Consider the following 20,830-nt stretch of genomic DNA (forward strand, 5'->3'; position numbering starts at 1 on the left):
CTACTGAGAAATTCCACATGGAATGACAATTAAGGAAGGACTACTGCTTAATATCAGTTATGGAAGAGAGTATGCAGTGTATCAACTGAGTGTTTGAGAAGTGTTTCGTAGAGTCTAACTCTTCCCTCGTCAAGACTGAAAAGTAATTCAACTGATTTATGGGAGAGCAGTAAGCATTGGTGGTGCAGTGGTTAAGAGTTCGTCTGCTAACTAATATGTCATCAGTTCAAATCTACCAGCTGCTCCTTGCAAACCCTATGGAGCAGTTCTGCTCTGTCCTGTGAGTCAGAATCGACTCAATGGCAATGGCTTTTCTTTTTGTTTTTAGGAAGCATTTGAAAAGGAATAGAAATGGTAAATGATAATCAGAAAAGCAAAGAGAAAAAATATTCATGATAATAACAGTGAAAGAAGGTATAAAAGAGTATGAAGTCTAAAAATACTTTGGGATAGAAATTTTAAAATGAAATCAGATTTAACCTTTAATACAAAACTAGATTTAATGTTTTTATAACAAAGAGATAACAAAATAATTATGCTGTCTAAACTCATTATAGCCCGTTGCTGTGGAGTCTATTCTGACATATAGCAACCCTATAGGATAGAGTAGAACTGCCCGATAGGGTTTCCAAGCACTGGCTGGTGGATTCGAACTGCTGACCTTTTGGTTAACAGCTGAACTCTTAACCACTGTGCCACCAGGCCTCCAAACTCATGGATAAAGTTCAACTTCCAGCGTTATTCAATGGTCTCCATCATTGTCAGTGTTGGGGACTGGAGTAAAGCACTCTGGAAACACCTGGAAATTAAATCACCCACTGAGAGTTAAAATTGTGAAATCAATACATAATGAATGGGAACAAAAAGTTGCAAAACCAAAAACCCATTGGTGTCAAGCTGATTCCAACTCATATCAACCCTATAGAACAGAGTAGAACTGCCCCACAGAGTTTCCAAAGGAGCGTATGGTGGATTTGAACTGCCAACACTTAACCACTTAACCACTACACCACCAGGGTTATGTTACATTAAAAGACACAGAATGTATCTCAGGAAAGCAAGATTTGATTACAACCTGCCTGAAAGTATCAACATAACCAAAGAAGGCATGTGTCAATCAGAAAAACAGTTGGTCAGACATGAAGTGTCTTACGAACAGAAACTTACAAAGGAAAACATAGATGATATTTGTCTAAAAATTTTAATGGGAAAGAGATTCTTAGCTAATTTACTCCCAGTAAGTCCAGCCCTATTACACTCTGGATGCAAGAGTTGAGTACAGTCATGTATTGCCTAACATCCACGATACTTTCTGTGAAATAGAATTTTATGTGATTTGGCTGTTGTGTGAACGCCATATAATACCCCACATAGAGTTCACCTTGAGGCAGTCTATATGGTATATTATATGGTGGCTGGTGGCTGCTGGAAGTGAACTTCAATCTGGTTGGAGAGCACATCCCATGCATTAAGTATGTGTCACAAACCATTCTCCATGGGAGTCAGCTGGATCCCAATGGTGAGGCCAAGACCTTGATATTTGGGTGACCTTGTTAGTGGAAGGATGTAGCCAAGATGATCATGAATTTGGCCGACTGTCACCCGCAGCACTGGACATAAAGTTCAGAGAAGGGCCCCACCCCAGAGGCCAAAACCCAGCAAATTCCAGAGGCAGCCCTGGAAGCCAGCAGCCAGCAGGCTTCTATCCCCTGGGTTAAGAATGATGGGGTGGGATTTTTTTTCTTTTCCTGTGGTAAATGTTTGCAGACATGAATTTAAAGAATTCTAATAAAGAATCATACAATCTCTCTTTTAATAAGGACATCTTAAAAACATTTTTTTTGAAATATAAGAAAGCTATAAACTTGTTTTTTTGGTCTGACTTGTTGAACAACAAGGATCAACAGTCTGGCTATAGCTGTAATTAGAAGAATTAACTATGACTATAAATTAAAAAAAAAAATTTATAGAATAATAAAGTGGAAACCCTAGTGGTGTAGTGGTTAAGTGCTACGGCTGATAACCAAAGGGTCCGCCGTTCGAATCTGCCAGGCGCTCCTTGGGAACTCTATGGGGCAGTTCTACTCTGTCCTACAGGGTCGCTATGAGTCGGAATCGACTCGACGGCACTGGGTTGATAGAATAATAAAAGGAAAATTATTTACAAAAAAAATGACCACAGTCGTATATGCCATTGAATGTTGCCCGAACAGAGGTTATGTGGCACATGACTGTACTGACATTGGGGGGGAGACTTCCAGGGTTTGATTATGTCTTTGCCATTTATTAGCCATGGGCCTTTGAACATGGCACCCCAGATAGTGGTGTTTTCAACTTGCCTATAAAATGGAGCTTAAGACAGTACAGATAGTTCCTGGTTTACAGATATTTGACTAACATACAACTTGTAGTTATGAGCCAACTCCCATACTATATTAAAAGCCTATTTTGTTAAAAATTTGAGGTAATACAATGGTTCGTAATTACAAATGGGCGCTACTTTGTGACGCACATCAAAACATTATTATTGTATTATTATGTTAAAGATGTTTTACTGCATGTGGAAGTGTTTCTTTAAGATTTTTATGTGTAGAGAGTACACTGTATACTATATACTAAGACAAACATTTGACTAACTGGGATTAGATATGAACCATACCTAACTGTTCTGACTTACATACAACTTCGACTTAAAGGCAGGCTTAGGAACAGAACTCGTTCATAATGTGGGGACTGCCTGTACCTCCCCACAAACTTCACAGTCACCCATTATATATTATCTTTGGTTATTACATTCATCCAGCCAACTTCCCTAGTTTTGATTCCACACTAATATTAAACAACTTTCAGATTATAATATGGTTTCTCATATAACCTGAGAATGCAATGACCATGCCAATTCAAGTATCACCACCTCTGTGACAGTTGTATTTCGCATTATAAATTAATAGATTGGATTTCTAGTATTACATGGCAGTCTTGTGAGCTTGATTAATACAAGTCTGTCATATTACTGATGTCGCATATGTTTCAGAGAAACTAAAGGTCCCTTGAGCTAAAGCTGATATTCAAAAATTCAACATGTATCACTTCAGTTAAGTGTGTTGTTGAATTTGGCTATAATCCTGTATAAGAAATTCTATTTCCAAGGAAATAAGTAATAAAGAATGAATACATATACATTGTAGGACATAAGTCGAGTCTAGGATGAGTGACAGCATAGAAAAAAACACTCCCTGCTATTCTTTCACTTATGCTGATAAAGGCTAAAACACAAGACAATTTGCTTTCCATTAATATCTTGAGCTATTTTAATATCCCCTAGTTTACAGTCCATCCTGAAAATCCATCTTCAAAAATATCATCAAAATGATCTCTTAACAGGCAAAGTTGTTCATATCATTCTCCTTCTTGATTTCTCCAGTGACTCCATAGTGGCCAAGGGAAATACATGTAAGTCACAGAATCCCTCAGCTTCCTCACACACAGAGGTGGACCCCAGGCAGTCATGTTCATACCAAGTAAATCTGTGCATCCAGCCACACCTGATTAGACCAAGGTCCACACAGGTGGGCCAATTAGATTTTCTGTGCTGGGAATTTGGAACTGGAACCAAGAGAGCTGCACCAGTAACTGGTAAACCTAGTAGTTGAAGGATGGCTTTGTCTCCTTGTGTGAACTGTGAAATAGAAAAAGCTGGTAGTTATAAAGATAAGAATGAAGCAGACACACACAGAGTGGTAGAAGTAAAAGAGGGTGTTACCTTAATACCTTTTTTCTTCCTACTTGTTTCTGTTTCTAAGGATTGGGTGCATTCTTGGATTTTCTGAAATGTCTTTCTGCTTAAGCCAACTTGAATTGGTTTATAATTACTTGCAACTACAAAGTCCCTTCACTTACAAACTACAGTGTAAAAAGATGCCCTTCATAACTAGTCCTTGCCTACTACTGGTCCAGCCTCATCTCCCATCATGCCACAGCTTGTACTTGATTCTCCAGCAGTATCAAATAACACACAGGACTTTTTGAACTTTCCATACTCTGTCATAGCATGGTGCTTTGTACATATGGTTTTCTTTTCTTACAATTCCCACCTATCATTGCCCACCTGCCAAATGGTTACCCATCCTTAGGTATTCAACCCCTACCACTTCTATTCTGCTTGACAGATGACCACATTATCACACATAATTTATTTTAGAAAAATGATCTGCATGTCTGCCTCCCAACCACACTATAAGCTCATAGTGAAGTGGCAGCTCATAGTGGCAGACATTTCCAATTTATATTGTTGTATTGAACATTTATATTCCCAGTTCAAAATATACACTATGTGCTGCCACATATTCCTGATGTATTCACATCTTACAGCCATTCATAGAATAAAGTGTATGTTCAATAAGCACAATTGCTGAAAGGCTTTGGAGGCTAATGGTATTTTATTTTTTATGGTACAATAAAATAAAACCTGTGCTCTTAAATAGTTACATTCTGCTTGGCATTCCCACCTGCACATAGTAGTGATGATAACTATTGTCAACATGGGTCTAACACATAAAGCTTCTTAAGCTGTTTTATCAATGTCAACTTTAAATCATATTTGATGTATTAAGTGGCAGGATAAAACTGGTAACAGCAGCATTCTGGGACAAAGCCAAAACAAGAGCTGTGAAGGGTCATTTGCTGCTTCATAACTACACTGACCTGGACACAAGTGGAATTCAACGACAGCAGGTTACCTAATCAGCCACTGCCTGGAGAGCTGAAGTTGGGTTACCACAAGCAGAGAGGGTGGTTAGGGTGACAGAAGGACAGGTGTACATCTGGGCAGGATTGTCAGGAGACAAAGGAGCCTGCAATGTGGCCATCGGAATTGGACAATGAGGTGTGCTGGTCCCGCTGGGGATGGGTCAGTAACATTGCTAGGAAAACAGGCAGTGGGATATGTTTGATGAAGTATGAAGTGTGCTGTGAAGTGTGAGGGGAAGTGTATAGAGAATGGCCAGACCATCCCAGGTTTTGCCTGTTGTCCTTTGTAACCACTATGCGTACTTTTACCTTTCACTCTTAAAATGTCCCAGTTTGGATGGAAAGTAGTGAAATGAATTTAATTATAAACAACCATTGAATCAACATATTACCAAACCCTGGTCATAAAACAAAGTTAAATCATCCTGTTTAGAGAGTTCCTAAAACACTGTGGTGATACATTTCTGGGTTGTGGGTTTTTGTGTGTTTATGTGCTAAGAATCCTTTTGGGAGAATTATCTTAGTCTATGTGACTCAGGCAAGACTCACATTCTTCTCCCACCACCCACTGGTACCTCAATGCCCCCTCTCCTTGCCAAATAATCCAATCTGGGTAGAGTCTTTCCTAGGATTTTGACAGATCTTTTGAAGACAGTTGGACAGCCTTTTTCTGAGTGTGAGATTCTGTTGGTCTTCTGTGCTATCAAGTAGGAGAAGATAAGGAGTAATGAAGGCAACACAGAGGGAAACAGAACTGAGCAATGAGAAAATAATTCCAAGGGTTTTTTTTTTTTTTTTTTTACCCCTTACTCCTGCCATGCTTGGCAGTTATTTTTAGGTACAGGAGCCAGTGAATTCCCTTTTTGCTCAGTGCAGTGAGAATTGGGCCTGCACATGTAACTGAAAAAATCCGACAAACACAACTGTCTTCTAATTAAATTACCAGACATTTTATCTGTCCTACATCCTGACATCAGACATAGGCTCACTTTCAGCAGCTGTATGGATGGGACTGAGAAAAATTACGTGATAGGATGTATCTAGGGCTGGGTCAGCCTAGAACAAGTCTACTTGCCATGACCATAGTGCCCCCAGTGAGCATAACACTTAAGTTATATCACTGGGAAATCAGTCACTAATGTGCTTATTTCTCTTGTGAATCAAATGCAAGTAAAATTTAACAGCAGTAAGCAAAGAAGAAGAAATAAAATGCAATATTAATTCAGCTGGCTTCTTACAATCTGATGGATTCTGAATGGAAAATTGACCTTAGCACATTCTGAACTTAGACCCTGAAGCTTTAGAGGTCAAGGGGTTTTAGCCTTGGCATGGTCAAAAGCACTGTTTACTTTTTCATAATGGCATAAAAGATTTTCCCATAGCAGAGAGAGAAGAAACAGGAATAACATGTTTTGATACTGACTTTTCAGGTAAGTCAGGCTGGTGGCCACCCTCTTCCCCAACACTTCCCTGATGAGATCACTGATACACTCCATGATACCTCAGTTCAGTTCATTTTCTGAGGTAGGCTCTGACAAGGCAGGTGCCATATGGTGTGGTATGGATCTAGTCTTGCAGTTTGGACCCAGTCTCAAGCACATGGTAGGAGCTCTGGTACCCTTTGTCTACTTCATCCCCATCCTGAACTTGAGACGTTGGTTATAGCACTGAGTCTGCGCCCAGCAGGACTGCATCCTTCTCTTGGTACTGTTTTCTATACAACTTGCTTTGCATTGACTAGTTGTCCAGAACACATGATGTCTCCCTTCACTTGGCCTGTCATAATGTGCCTCATGCTTTGGAATTCTTTGTTTATTTCATCAAGGCTTAGGACTGCTTATTTCAAAGGCTGCTGAGCATAGTTCCATCTAGCTGCTCTCTGGGAAGCCAGTGCTGCACCAAAGTCTGTTCTGTGTATTACTGCCTTCTTCATTTCCACCTTCCATTTTATCAAAGGTCCAGAATACTACGTTCACCAGACTTATCAAATAAATCCTGTAGGCTTTAGATTGCTACTGGGTATACATATATGTCAGGGCAATGCTAGCGTGAGGTAAGGGACCTAGTTTTACTTTAGGTAAAGTGGCCTTTGTCCTTGGCTCCAGAGAAATAATCCTTGAGGTAATTGGTGTGCCTTGGTCAGGTTGCACTTGAGAATTTGTGCTGGCAAGCGAGGGCTGACCAGACCAGAAAAAACTTACCTAAGAGGCTGATATCAGGCATGATAGCCTCAGGAGGCATGATTTAGCAGGACTGGTCAATAAAAAGTCCTGAATACAGAGTCTCAAAGAGCTTCCTGGTTGGTGAGAACAAATGCTTTTGGGAGGGTAGCCTGTCCCTTGGACATGGAAGATTCACGCCGGAAATGCTCCAAGACCTTGGCCTATGTGTCTCTTCAATTATATCCTTTTCATATGCTAAATTTGTAGTCCTAAGTGTGGTATGCTCTTTGTGAGTTCTGAGTGTAGGTCCAGCAAGTTATCAAACCTAAATGGGCATTGGGAGCCAGTGGGTCTGAAAGTAAGGGTGGTTCTGGGTGGCTAGGATCAGAGAGAGAGAGAAGGTACCATAGGAGTGGCTGGGGACGATAATGGAGAAGTGGGAACGTGAGGACTGAATCCATCTTTACATTTGGGGAATTGGATTCATACTGATTATTGCTGCACAGCTTGGTTAGAAGGCTTTTGCAATAAGTGATTTGGAAGATTTTGATAGTTTGGTCCAGTGTGTTTAAGAGTTTGTCGTTTTGAGGGTATATTTTGAAGGTAGATCCAATTGATTTGCTGATAAATTCGATATGAGATGTGCCAGAAATAGAAGAATCAACTATGGCACCAAGGTTTTTGTCTTGTATCTGAAGTAGGGGCAACTGAGGGAGAAGCAAATTTGGAGGATGGGAGGATTAAGAGACAGTTTTTGAATACTATTAGTATCTACTAGACATCAAAGTAGAGGTATCAAATACAAAAATGAATGTACGAGTCTGGAGTTCAGAGACGTGATCTGACAGGAGTTGTATTTGGGAGCTCCCAGCATGTAGATTATGGTCCTAGCAGTAAGCAGGATAATTCACTTAGATGGTTTAAATGAAGATACTTTCATAAAGAGACCACTCACAGGACTGAGTGCAGAGTTTGGGGTTCAATTAAGGGCTGTCAAGGCGCCCACCTGCAGCAATCCTTGGGGTTCAAGTGAGAAGTAGTTATCAGAGCCGAGTGATAAAAGGGTTAATATGTGCCAGGACCACTACAAAGTGATTCATGTGCATTTTACAGATAAGGAAGCTTGGAAAATTTAAATATTTTGATTATAGTCATGTTAATGAGCTGGGAATCAGCTCAAGGTCTGCCTGACTCAGACTGCCATGCCACTACATGGTTCAGAAATTTGACATCAGGCTGCAATGATAAAAATTAACCTATGGGGTTTCAGCTTTTATCTGTGACTTAACTGCTAAAGGCTGTTCTGGCATTGCCAGTTAATGACTTCCCTAATCAGACACTCCTGGGAGGGTTGTGTTTTGCTAAATCAATGTTGTGAACATTTGTGGTGAGGAATTTGCAAAGAGGAACAGGGCAGAAGAAAAAAAAAAAGTATCTTAGCCAGATTCTCCTGGAAGGTGGGGGAAGGGCATCAGGACAGAGTTTAATTAGATTTCCCAGGGCAGTCAAAGCAGAAGAGTAAAGTGTGTGTGTGTGAGAGAGAGAGAGAGACTGAGCGTTAGCGTGTGTTTCTATGCACATATGTGTGCATATTATGTGTCCAGGAGAGTTTTAACGAGAGAAAGTGGCATGGGAAAGTTAAGACTATCTGAATAAAAGCAAGTTTTCTCTTCTGGGAGGAAGAGTAAAAGGGTTTCAGGATTTGGAAGTGTTTGAGAAGAGAAGAAAATACAGGGTTTTTATGAGTTGCTTTCAGACTATAAACTTGCACACCTTTTAAATGTTTCTAGTGGGTATTATAAGGATCAGAATTCCTGTTTGGGCTCTACTTATTTGAATGCACTGTGCCTGCCTCAGGGTTGAACCATGTCAATCCTGGCTTCAATAGAGAACATGGTGCCTAGAATGGATGGCCTGCACTGTATTACTTTCCATTTGGAAGCACAGAAAGAATTTGCCATCAACAAAGCAGTATCATGGATAGGATTTGATAACACTAAAAAATAAGGAGTTCTTAGCACAAGATGCTACATGCCTATCCTACCACCAAGGGTCAAATCCCTTAATGAACTAAGCCCCTGGACTCAAAACTGGTCTCAAAATCCTTCCCAACACAGTGCTCCAGGTAACCACTGAAATCATTTGACCCTGGCACCCTGGCATGTGAATTAGAACTCATTGGCCACTTAGTTTCCGATATATGAAGCCAAAGTGTTTTTACATTTTGTGAGTCTTGAATTCATTAGGTTCTGTCATACTTTAAAAATACAACAATTTTCAAAAAGAAAGGCAATTTCTTTCTGTAGGGTTAAGGTTAAAATTTGAGGATGTTTCCCAAAAATTAGCCCTCTAATTTTATTTTACATAGCTCTCTTTCCCTCTTCTGATAAGGTCAAAACCATTTCCAAAGCTTCCTCTTACATTCCCTTCCTCTTCTAAACTCCAGTTTTCTTTATTTCCCACTTTCTCTGTACTTAATGAGTCCCTTTTACTCCCAAGAAGAGGAAGGCTGATAAGAATTTAGAGGCAGAATTTTTTTAAATGCCAATTTACCATCCCCATCAAAAGCCATTACATTCTAATAAACGTAAGTCCTTGCAGTACCATGCTTTGGCTTCTCATACTTTGGCCTTTTCTTACCTGAGAAAAGAGGTGATGAGCAAACATTGAATGCAGACAAGTCATATCTGTATAGCTTATTATATAAAACATCTGTGAGGAGTCTGAGCTTCCCCCAAGGCCAGGTTAACTCAAATGATAAATAGAGCCGATGATTAAGCCAGGTGTCAAAGCTCTAGTTTGTGTTGCTGTGGAAATGGATACCTGGATATGAGAGGAAACCTGGGACTCCCTTCCTGGAGCCAAGGGAGGCTGGGCCTGCTGGCAAGGTGCTACGATTTATCTTTTTGGAAGAGTGTGTGCCAGCTGGAGTGTAAAATGGCAAAAATGGCTCCTTCTGGATTCTCCTTAAAAGCTAAATTGATGGCAACTTCTGAAAACAGCAGCTCAGATCTCTGTCCCTTTAAGCTTAAGATAAACCTTGATTTTGGCTACTGCTAAAAGAACTGAAAGTAGAAAAAGGTTAAAAAAATATATACTCACAGTAAAGGAGTTAGAGGGAATAAACTGTTACTCATCTACTAAAATAAGGGGATAATTGCAAATCATCTTTGTTAGAAGATTTTCAGGAACCCATCTGTGCAGATTGTTTCTTTTTTGTTATCAGTACGTCAACTAATTACATTAGGGAAAAGGGAGCATTTTAATTAAAAGATCTTTTTAAGGAGTTATAATTCCACTTTGTCATTAAATAACTCAAGTGGGTGCCAAATTTGTTGAAGTAAATGATATTTCTGAACATTACTGTTGAAAATTGTTTATATTAACCCCATTTTCAACAAAGTAGATTTTGCCCTTTATTACTTCTAATAGATTTGTTCATTTATTTCTCCATTACAACTAAAGGATTATAGGACAGGGCCACATATAAACCATCTCAATTATTTTGGAAGCCTTATTTTCTTTTCTTAAAAACAAACAACAACAACAAAACAACTCTTTAATCTTACAAGGCATGCACGTTTATTTGTGCATAATGAACTTGATTACGGTAATCTTTTCTGAATTTGGCCTTTTTAAAATGTGATGAATTATGGAGGAAAGACAATTGGGGGGTGGGGGTGGGAAGATCAATAGAGAACCACAGAAGGAAATATGTAGCCAATATTGAAAATAAAAGACATTCCTGTTGCTTAAGCCCATTTTCCTTTGGATAAAAATTCCATCCACATAAATTAAATTATTGGTCTGCCATCTAACATCCCATATAAACTAGGTGGGTAAACATGCATTCTTTGGATCTTTTGAATGCCCTGTCTATTTTATAAACTCTCTTCCATTTTTACAAGGTATTTAAATAACAATGCATGTAGGGATGTCAGGGGAAAGGATCTAGATGAAAATCTGGATAAATGTGTAGCAATATCATGGAGACAGAAAAACAAAGTCTTAGTAGCCCAGAGAGAACCCGAAGCACTTGGTGAGGAGGTGATGGAAAGCCAGAATTTAAAAATCATGATTCTACTTTCAGTATTCTAACAGCTCTCTAGATATTTTCTGATTGAAATGCTGAACCATTTTTATTCCAGAAATTGAATGTAAAAAGCATTATAGAAACCACTTTTGTATTAAAAAAAAAAAAATGCCAAAGTCAAACTATATCTCATGCAGTTGGAGGCTAAATAGATACTATTATTCCCATCATATTTATTCATGAAATAGTGTCTTGTACATAGTAGACATGCATTAAATATATATTGAATGAATGAATGAAGACAAACATTTAGTCAAATTCTCATGTAGGAGATGGCAGCTCCTACGAGCAATAGTTTTTTTTTTTTTTTGGAGCTCTTTTTCTATATCATTCCCCAGGGAGACTGGCAAATAGAAGTCTGCTACATTAATGCCAGCAGGGATGTATATGTGTGAAGAGACTAAGTAAACATTTATTGTACCTGATGGCTCAATGGACTATCCACATGAGCTCTTAAGAGTCTTGAAAACACTTGGCAGTATTTATACTTAGGATGAACTCTACAAATACTATTTGTGGATTTTATACTTCAGAAAATGTCTATTTTTGTGTCAGTCAAGGTTTTTCAATTCAAAACCGTTGGGCTTATCTGTAACTATATACCTCCTTTTCTAAATGTAACAAGTTAATCTCTTGAAACAGTCTTTACAATTTTGATAATGTTAGTTTTTCTGTCTAACTCAGTGTCAAAATATCTTCCAAGAACAAATTAAGTAACCAGCACATTTTTTTTTTAATATGACATTGTTTCCATTTTAACAATATAAATGATGACAGCTGTTACTTATTGAGTGCATCAATATATGACCGCTCCTTTCTTGGTGTTTTATATATTAATACCTAAATGGTTTTACCCTATTACAGAGAAGAAGAAAGCAAAGCTAAGAGAGAGAAAATACCGTATGCAAAGTCACACAGATCATCTGTCCCTAAACTGAGATTCAAACCCAATATGCAGGCTATTTCTACTATGACAGATTAAATCCCCCAGATTTATATTTCACTCTCACAAAATCTTGTGAGATAAGTAAGCCAAGGGTAGCTTTCTTGTCTTCATTCAGCTAAGGCTGATAATAGAGCAATCTGAATTTTTTAAAAATAATTTTATGAGAATGATAGAAATTTAGAGCTCAGAAAAATTTAGAAATAATATAGATTAGTAATTCTTAGGCTTTTTGGTTTTAGGACTGCTTTACACTCTTAAAAAATTATTAATCTCGAAAGCATTTCAAATATGTGCTTTTTTAATCAATATTTACCATATTAGCAAATAAAGTGAGAACATTTTAAGAATATTTATTACTAACTTAATAACAATAATAATCCCTATACTCATTCACATAAATAGCATATTTTTGTGTAAAATACCTCTTTTTTTCCAAAACAAAAATACTAGTGAAAAAAGTGCTGTTGTTTTACATTCATGTAATTCTCTTTACTATTTGGCTTAATCAGGGAGGCAGCTGGATTCTCTTATTTTCTTGTTCAATCTGTTATGAGATTATACATGTCCTATAACCTCTATAACCCATGAAGCACTCCTCTGCACACACCTGAGACAACGAAAGTGGAAAAAGTCAAATAACCTCTAATTATTATTATAAAAATAATAAGACTTTAGGGACGCTCTTGGTAAAGTAACAGGCTTCTGTGTATCATGCTTTGAGAATAGCTTATCCAGATCAGCATTAACAGATATGGGGACTGAAATGTCCCGTTAATCTGTTACTGAGCTAAAGTCTGATGATAGATTAGGAAGGATTTGATGCTTTCCTACAAGGGTATTAGATCTGAATAGAACAGATACTAAGCAACATCATGGAAATACATGGAGATGATTTTGAGGGAGTCTGTATATGGGTATTCTCACCTCCTCTTACACCTACTCAATGGCACAGTAATCTACTTCCACCACCTACTGAATTTGCTCTTGCCTGGGTCAGCAATGATCTTGTTAAATTTGATGGTCATATTTTATAAAGTGTTTATCAATATTTTTTGCCTTTTAGCAATCCTTGACATGGCTAATCACTCCCCTCATTTTAAACACTGTATTGACATGATCCCCTCACAATCTCACACTCAGTGAAATGCACCATCTCCTCCTACTTGCCCACATTAGAAATGTGCGAATATTCTCTAACTCAGTCCTCTCCTTCACCATGTCCTATCGATCTTTCTCAAAAATATTTCTCTGGCCCATCTACTTCTCTGCTTTGCCACTGCACTGTTTTGCCTTGAATAATTGCCTTACGTTTCCTAACCTGCCTTATTGCAGCTGCCCTCTACCTCTTCTTTCATGCAGTCTTAGCTCTTACTATCTATTTTTCATACTGAGAATCTGATTAATTTTTTCAATTGTAAAAATAGAACACAACTTTTGAGAACTTTCTCATGTGTACAATTCAGCCAGACCAATTACATCAATCATGTTGTACAGTCATCACTAATTTCCACTGCCAAATTTTCCATCCTCATAAGCACAATGGAGATTTTGAGTGGGCAGTTTCCACAGCCATGTAAGGTAATTTATAAGGTCTTCTTTAATAGGGCCCATATCCACCTCTCCAAATAGCACTTGTCACTACTACTCCCTTGCTTCTAAAGATTGCCCATGCTCTTTCACCTCCGTGCAAGTATACAAACTGTTTCTTCTTCCATCCATCCCTTCCATTCATTCTCTTTTTTGTTCTGGTATTAACATTATCTCTTTTAGGATAATTTCCCTGAATCTACAGTTCTTAGTCAAATGATCTTATTACATGGGTCCTCAGCAATATCTACTTTCTACAACCAAGTATTGTTTACCACTAACTCTTCATTTTTAATTGCTTACTTGATAACCTGTGTCCCCCTGTGTAATTTTAGCTTTGTCTGGGCAGGAGCTTTGTCTATTGTATTTTTCATTGGATCCCAAATATCAGAACCATGCCTAACTTATAGCAAGAATTTTGCAAATACTTGTTTGATGCATGAGCAAATGGATCGTGTCATTTTTTTCTTATTCTTACAGGCAGTTGTACTTGTGGTTTCCTGACTCAGTTTAACTTATGAGGTTTGAAATCATTCTTTGAATCAATTATTTTATGGACCTATAATACTAGATAATGTAATGCATTTATTATCCTGTATGACTGCTATGCCAAAGTGATTCAATGAATGACTCTCACGTGATACTTACCTGAAACTATGCCTATCATTTGAAGTTGACTTCACACTTTAACAGCCAGAAAAATCACTTGGGAGGATTGTTAAATTACACATGCATGAGTGCTATCCCCTGAAGATTTTGAATCACTTGTTTAGGTTTTAACTAGCTCCACAGATTACTGTCACACCTCCCAACATTTCGACACCACTGCCTTCTTACTGCAACTATATATATACTGGTTTACTAATAAAAAGGAGTTAAAGAATTTTACCACCCTTTTAAAATTCATTCTAATTTTATTGCACAGCACTCCCTTGTGCAATGAAATTTATAGACTTTTATACATTTTTGGAGGATGTCATGGGCCCAACGTCAAACTCTACTACAATTAAGCAGGTGTTATAAGTTCAAATATGTATTTACCCTTTGTACAGCTCAATGTTAACACCTGCTTTCATTATACATATGTTAACTCTTCAGACTGGATTGTATTATCTTTAATGGGTACGTTTAATGTGAATCCATTATGTAGTATTTAGTTAGTAAATATTTAAGTTTGTATAACAAAATGGGATAATAGTACTATGCTGTGTATTTTATGCAACTGTTATTTGTAGCATTTGAAATAACGAAATTCTAAAATTACTTAAATGAAGTAAATTTTGTGGGATGATATTTTAAAAGGAGGAGATGCTAAATATCTGTGTGAATTAACATATTTTTAAAATTGTGTCTTATTTAAGGATGAAAATATTGAAAATTGGTCATTATTAATTTTATCATTAATTATATTACCCAGTGCCATCGAGTCGATTCCGACTCATAGCGACCCTACATGACAGAGTAGAACTGCACCATCGAGCTCCCAAGGAGCGCCTGGTGGATTTGAACTGCCGACCCTTTGGTTTAGCAGCCATAGCGCTTAACCACTACGCCACCAGGGTTTCCTTAATTATATTATAACATTTTAAAGTGCTAATGACATTGCATGCATGAAGTAATTTATTATTTATTAATAAAACTGAATGAAAATATTCCTAGCTCTAGATTTTATTCTTGAGATCTTGTTATTTTAATACATAGTAGAATTTTAATAGTAGAAAGGTATATTTTATTTCTGTTTCCAAATAGAGTTAAGTAATGCACATAAAGAGAGAACAAGAAGAAAAATGATTCCAGGTTATTATTATTTGTCAAACTAATATTCATGGAAATTGTTTTCAGGAAAAATAGAAACAGAGTTAGAGAGGTAGAAATAAGATAGAGAAAAAAAGGGTTGGATGAGTGGGATAATTAGGAGGAGGAGAAAAAAAAATTGCTTAATTTGGCCTAAGCAAGAATAGAATTGGACAATTCCTTTTTATTCCCACACACTTTTAGATATTGGGTCTTTTGTATCAGTTTTTAAATTGGTTTCATTACTTGAAGGCTGCATAAAGGAATAAATTCAATAATTTTTCTCTCTTATTTAAAAATGCATAACAGTTATCTGATCTATTGAAAAAGTATCCATTAATTTGATATATTTTTAAAACACATAATCAGGAACTATTGCTCTAGGAGAATGTTTGCTTTACTAATGTCTGCATATTTATTTCTGAAGTTATTGTCATATCTAGAAAATAATATGAAAGAAAGTTTTTGTTTTTTTTTTTTAAAGTAAATAATTTTGGTTCAGGCTACTTAGAATCTATTGTATAAAAGAAACCTATTTCACAATTGCGTATGCACCGAGTTGTGTGTACAGATTAGTCATTGTAGCATTACCTGCAAAAGAAAAACAGATAAGAAGTAACCAGGATCTCTAACAATATGACAGCTACATAAATTATGTTCAGTAGAAAACTCAGTGTTCATTAAGAACAAGCTACAACAATAATCACTGACTTACAAGGATCTCTAAGATATTGTCACAAAATAATCATTAATGTAAAATATAAAATAAATCTATATGGGTAAGTGTATATAATATGTTGTGGAAGAATAATATCTCAAGACATTAGCCCACTAAAGAGTAGAAATGGTATATGAAGGGAGACTGGTATACTCTATATCCTTTTATATATTTAAAATGTTTATAGGCAGGTCCCAGATTATGAATGAGTTCCATTCCTAAATCTGTCTTTAAGTCAAATTTGTATGTAAGTCAGAACAGTTAGGTATGGTTCATATCTAATGGCAGTTAGTCAAATGTTTGTCTTAGTATATAGTGTGTAGTGTGCCTTTCTGTGCATAAAAAATATTTAAGAAACACTTCCAGATATGCTAAAACATCTATAACATAATACAGTACTGCTGTCTTAGTCATCTAGTGCTGCTATAACAGAAATACCATTAAGTGATGGCTTTAACAAAGAGAAGTTTATTTCCTCACAGTAAAGTAGACTAAAAGTCCAAATTCAGGGTGTCAGCTCCAGGGGAAGGCTTTCTCTCTCTGTCAGCTTTCTCATCAATCTTCTCCCAGACTAGGAGCTTCTCCACTCAGGGACCCCAGGTCCAAAGGATGCACTCTGTTCCCAACACTACTTTCTTGGTGGTATGAGGTCCCCCTGTCTCTCTGCTTGCTTGTTTTATATCTCAAGATACATCCAATCTTGTAGATTGAGTCCTGCCTCACTAACACCACTGCTGTCCATTCTCCCTCATTAACATCATAGAAGCAGGATTTACAACATTTAGGAAAATCACACAATACCAGTAATACCCAGCCAAATTGATACGTATATTTTTGGGGGGACATAATTCAGTCCATGACAATTACTAATAATGTTTTGATGCCCATCACAAAGTAATGCCAGTTTGTTATTATGAACAATTTTATGTGCCTTGAATTTTTAATATAATAGACTTTAAGGGGTTTGGTTCATTACTATGGGCTGTATGTAGACAGTGTTCATAACCCAGGGACTGCCTGTCCATTAACTTATAGTCATGCCTTTTTTAATCACTTGAAATATATGTTAAAGAATATCAGAAAGTATCATTTTAACAAAGATTTTAACAAAGATTTTAAATATTTTAACAAAGATCTATAGTGCTTAAGTGGAATTTCAATGGTTGTACCATGAAATGCTCATGTACATGGTCAAGAAATCATGCACTTTAAAAAGTATGTTCTGTGATTGTATGGCTCTCTCTTTTTTTCTTCTCTCTAATAATTACTTTTATTTCCATTTTCTTTAAAGGCCTCATTCGTTTGCAAGAGCTCATCAAAGCTCCATCAAGATATAATCTTCGACTCAAAATCCGTCAGTTACCTGCTGATACAAAGGATGCAAAACCCTTACTAAAAGAGATGAAAAGAGGCAAGGAATTCCATGTAATCTTTGACTGTAGCCATGAAATGGCAGCAGGCATTTTGAAGCAGGTAATCATTAAGTTACGTACATTCCTAGCGTACTTATGGTATTCGTGTGGTCTTGTTTTTCTATCAACGTGCTATTGTCATATAGTCCACTAAAACAGAAAATCAGAGATGTCACCTGGATGTAATTTTATAATAGACTGTCTGACAATTGCTTACATTTACTTGTTTTAAAAGAAAAATAGTATAAATATTGATGATTTTCAAAACAGATCAAATTGTGAGGTTATTTTCACATAGCTACTTAGCTATAATACAGTTTGTTAATGTGAATATGTTTTAAGTTTGTTTTGTACTGAAATGAAGGAAGAATCTGAGTCAACAGTTGAGTGGCTCAACCATTACAGCAACCACTAGGAAAAAAGAGTAAAAGATAAAATTCTATTTACCTGCCAAATACTATGAGATACCTTACGTATTTGATCTTATGTCATCATCACCACAATCAAATGAAATATGAGCTATCTCCACTTTACAAAGGAAGAAACTGAGTCTCAGTAAGCTTATGTAACTTGATCAAGCAAATAGCAGGAATGGGATTAATTCATATTCCACCTAGTGATATTAACATATATTCATTTCAGATAAAGCACTGCCCACTTTATAAAAGAAAAAAAAAAAGATCATCCTAAATCAATCAAACAAAGCAATTCATAGCAGTAAAATCCCGTAATGATACTTCAGCCATTTTCAGACCTAACAATAACCTTAGATCACCCATATTTTACAAAAAAGGAAACTGAATCTGAGAGCTGAATGGCTAGTACAAGACCATTCACTTACTATATGGTAGAGTTTGGATGCATTTGAACTCAAGTATTTGGACTTTGTTTCCCAAGCTCTTTTATGCATACTGAGCTGATAACATATTGATTTGGAATTAATTGACCACCTGAGAACCTCTCATGTATAGGATAAAATATCACTACTGGAGAGTTATGCATATTCAGATGTCAAATTATATTCCATAAAATTTAACTGTCAACGTAAATGCCTGTTGTAAACATGGTTATTTTATTAAGCAGATGTTTGTCCAATCTTCCGATATGGATGTTGGTTTCACTGTGGTAAAATATTTAATTGGGTTTGGAAAATTGTTCTAGTATTACATTTGGGTGATAAAGCATATGAGGTTTTTTTCTTTTTGGTAAATAAATAAAATGAATATTTTTCGTATAATCCTAAAACAGTTCCCAGTCATATTTAGAATACACAGACCTGGAAAGGCTGCCTTTTATTTGTGTCTGGAGTGAGTGGCATTCTATTTGTTATTTCAGTAATAGAGCTTTGCTCTGCTTTCTCTAGGATTCCAAAGAGTATGTAAATAATCAGTTATCTTTAATTGTTTTCCTTTCTGGTTGGTGAGAGTACCCATTACCTTTAATAGAATTTCCATTTTGCCTTCTATTGAATTTACCTATTAATTTATACTTGTTTTCTTTTGTGTACACTGGTCTGTTCACAAAAGGAAAACAAAATTAAGATAATATTTAAAACACACACGATAGGACAAAATTTACATAATTTTAACAGATTGGTAGATGAAAATGAGAACAATAGTAGGATGAGAATATAAAAATTAAGCTGAAGTCAGAAGTGACATTATTATATAAAATGCATGCTCTCAGGTCCTGTAATACTAGCTAGAGGTTGACCACGTGTATGGCATTTTTTCTTATTTTTTCATTTTTTAATTCACCTAGTCCCAGAGAACATTTGTCTAGACACTAATTCAAGAAGAAAGCAAGCAGCTTCCCTTTAGTAAATGCCTCAACGTCTTAAATAGGGCTCTATTTTATGATTTATGGTATTTTTATGGTTTTTATTTCCTTAACATTAGCTAATGTTGGGACCCCAAGGAGAAGGTATAGGAAAGGGAGAACAGGCATAGATGAGCTTTTGTCAAGTCTGGATTAATTCAAGAGTAAATATTAGGAGTGCCTGGAAAAAGTGATGAATTTAATTGGGTTAGTCTTATTTACTTATTTTTTTAAATTAACAGAGTTTTTGTTAACTATTGAGCAGTAGTGAATTTGAAGTTGTCCTGCCTGGAAAATACCCATACCTATATCTATATTGCTGTAGGCACAGAACCATGCATACATTTTAAAAGTGAGTGAATTTTGGGGTTGACTAGGCTTCCTCTGAGGCAAGTTGCACCACCTCTACCCAAGTTTGTCAAAGAGTATCCCCTAGGTCAGGGCCCAGTTCCTGTATGGTAAAACTTCCCAAGACCATTTTAATACAAATAAAAATGATAATCAAGAACTTGAAAGTCTACATCAGAGAGGGTAAAATAAAAATTCTTGCCTGAAAAAAATGTAAAAGCAGTTGCAAATAAACTCCTAGAAGAGCAAAAAGTCAAATAAAATTTAAGTAATGTGTGTAAAGCACACCCCCTAAAAAATCGTTAACCTTGAGCAATGTAATTTCTGAATGTGGTCTGAAAGATAAACTGGTTATAAAGTATACACCTAAATAACTTCATGTGTTAACTTGTCTACAGCATTGTTAACACTATGCTAATTATATGTTGGGGATTTCTAATATAAGTTTTATTTTAGAAAAATTAATCTGGTGTATTTCTTTCTAGGAGGGATGACATACCCAACCACTTTTCTATTAAGGCCATTCCTATATTATTTGCACATAAGAAGAAACTAATTTTATTCTCTTTAATGTGGTTTGAGGCATGCATACAGCTCGTTCAAATGCAGTAATGACATAAATGCTATAATTAAAAAAAGATCTGGACAAGTTCTTTTTTATCCCACTGGAAGTTATTAACCAGTCTTTCAGGCGTATTCCTGTTATCCCTTTTTGTTAGTAATGTCGCTGTGTAGGCACTCAGCCAGAAAAGGCTATCTATTTCTATTGCATTTATACATTATAGTTTTGTATTCAGAATCAAAAGCTGAGGAACGTTAATGAAATCCTGAAACGGTCTGCAGTTATTCCTTGCAGATTTATTCTCAAAGGAGAAACTTGTGGCCAGTATGGAAAACTATGTCAGAAGCAACTCTTCTCCCATCCTCTTGCTTCTTCCTCCACCTGCAACTCATGTCATCATGCACTGGCTTGCGATGCCTAGGTTTTTAAATTATCAAGGAGGAAATTGGAAACAATTTTAAAATGCAGAGGTTTGAAAGTAGGTCTTCATGTTTGGGAATATAAAATATGCCATTTTATAAAATGGCATAGATTATACTCTATATACACACTCCAAGGGTTAGAGACTGGAGTCTACTCACAGTCTCACATTGGGCAATTTGTTTATCTTTTTTTGAAGGCAACTAACAACAAATATGTCC

At 36.5% G+C, this 20,830-nt stretch overlaps 1 protein-coding gene across 2 annotated transcripts in view; it reads left to right on the plus strand.

The window, feature by feature from the left end:
• The window catches only part of GRIK2 (glutamate ionotropic receptor kainate type subunit 2), a 770,475-nt gene that overhangs the window by 303,909 nt on the left and 445,736 nt on the right, over positions 1 to 20,830 (plus strand). For both annotated transcript variants that reach the window (XM_049897980.1, XM_049897988.1), the window contains exon 4: positions 17,341 to 17,522. In XM_049897980.1, the coding sequence (XP_049753937.1) occupies positions 17,341 to 17,522 (182 nt within the window). The remainder of the gene's footprint in view (positions 1 to 17,340; positions 17,523 to 20,830) is intronic.

The sequence above is a fragment of the Elephas maximus genome, chromosome 1, assembly GCF_024166365.1.
Source record: "Elephas maximus indicus isolate mEleMax1 chromosome 1, mEleMax1 primary haplotype, whole genome shotgun sequence".
In the NCBI taxonomy this organism is placed as follows: Eukaryota; Metazoa; Chordata; class Mammalia; order Proboscidea; family Elephantidae; genus Elephas; species Elephas maximus.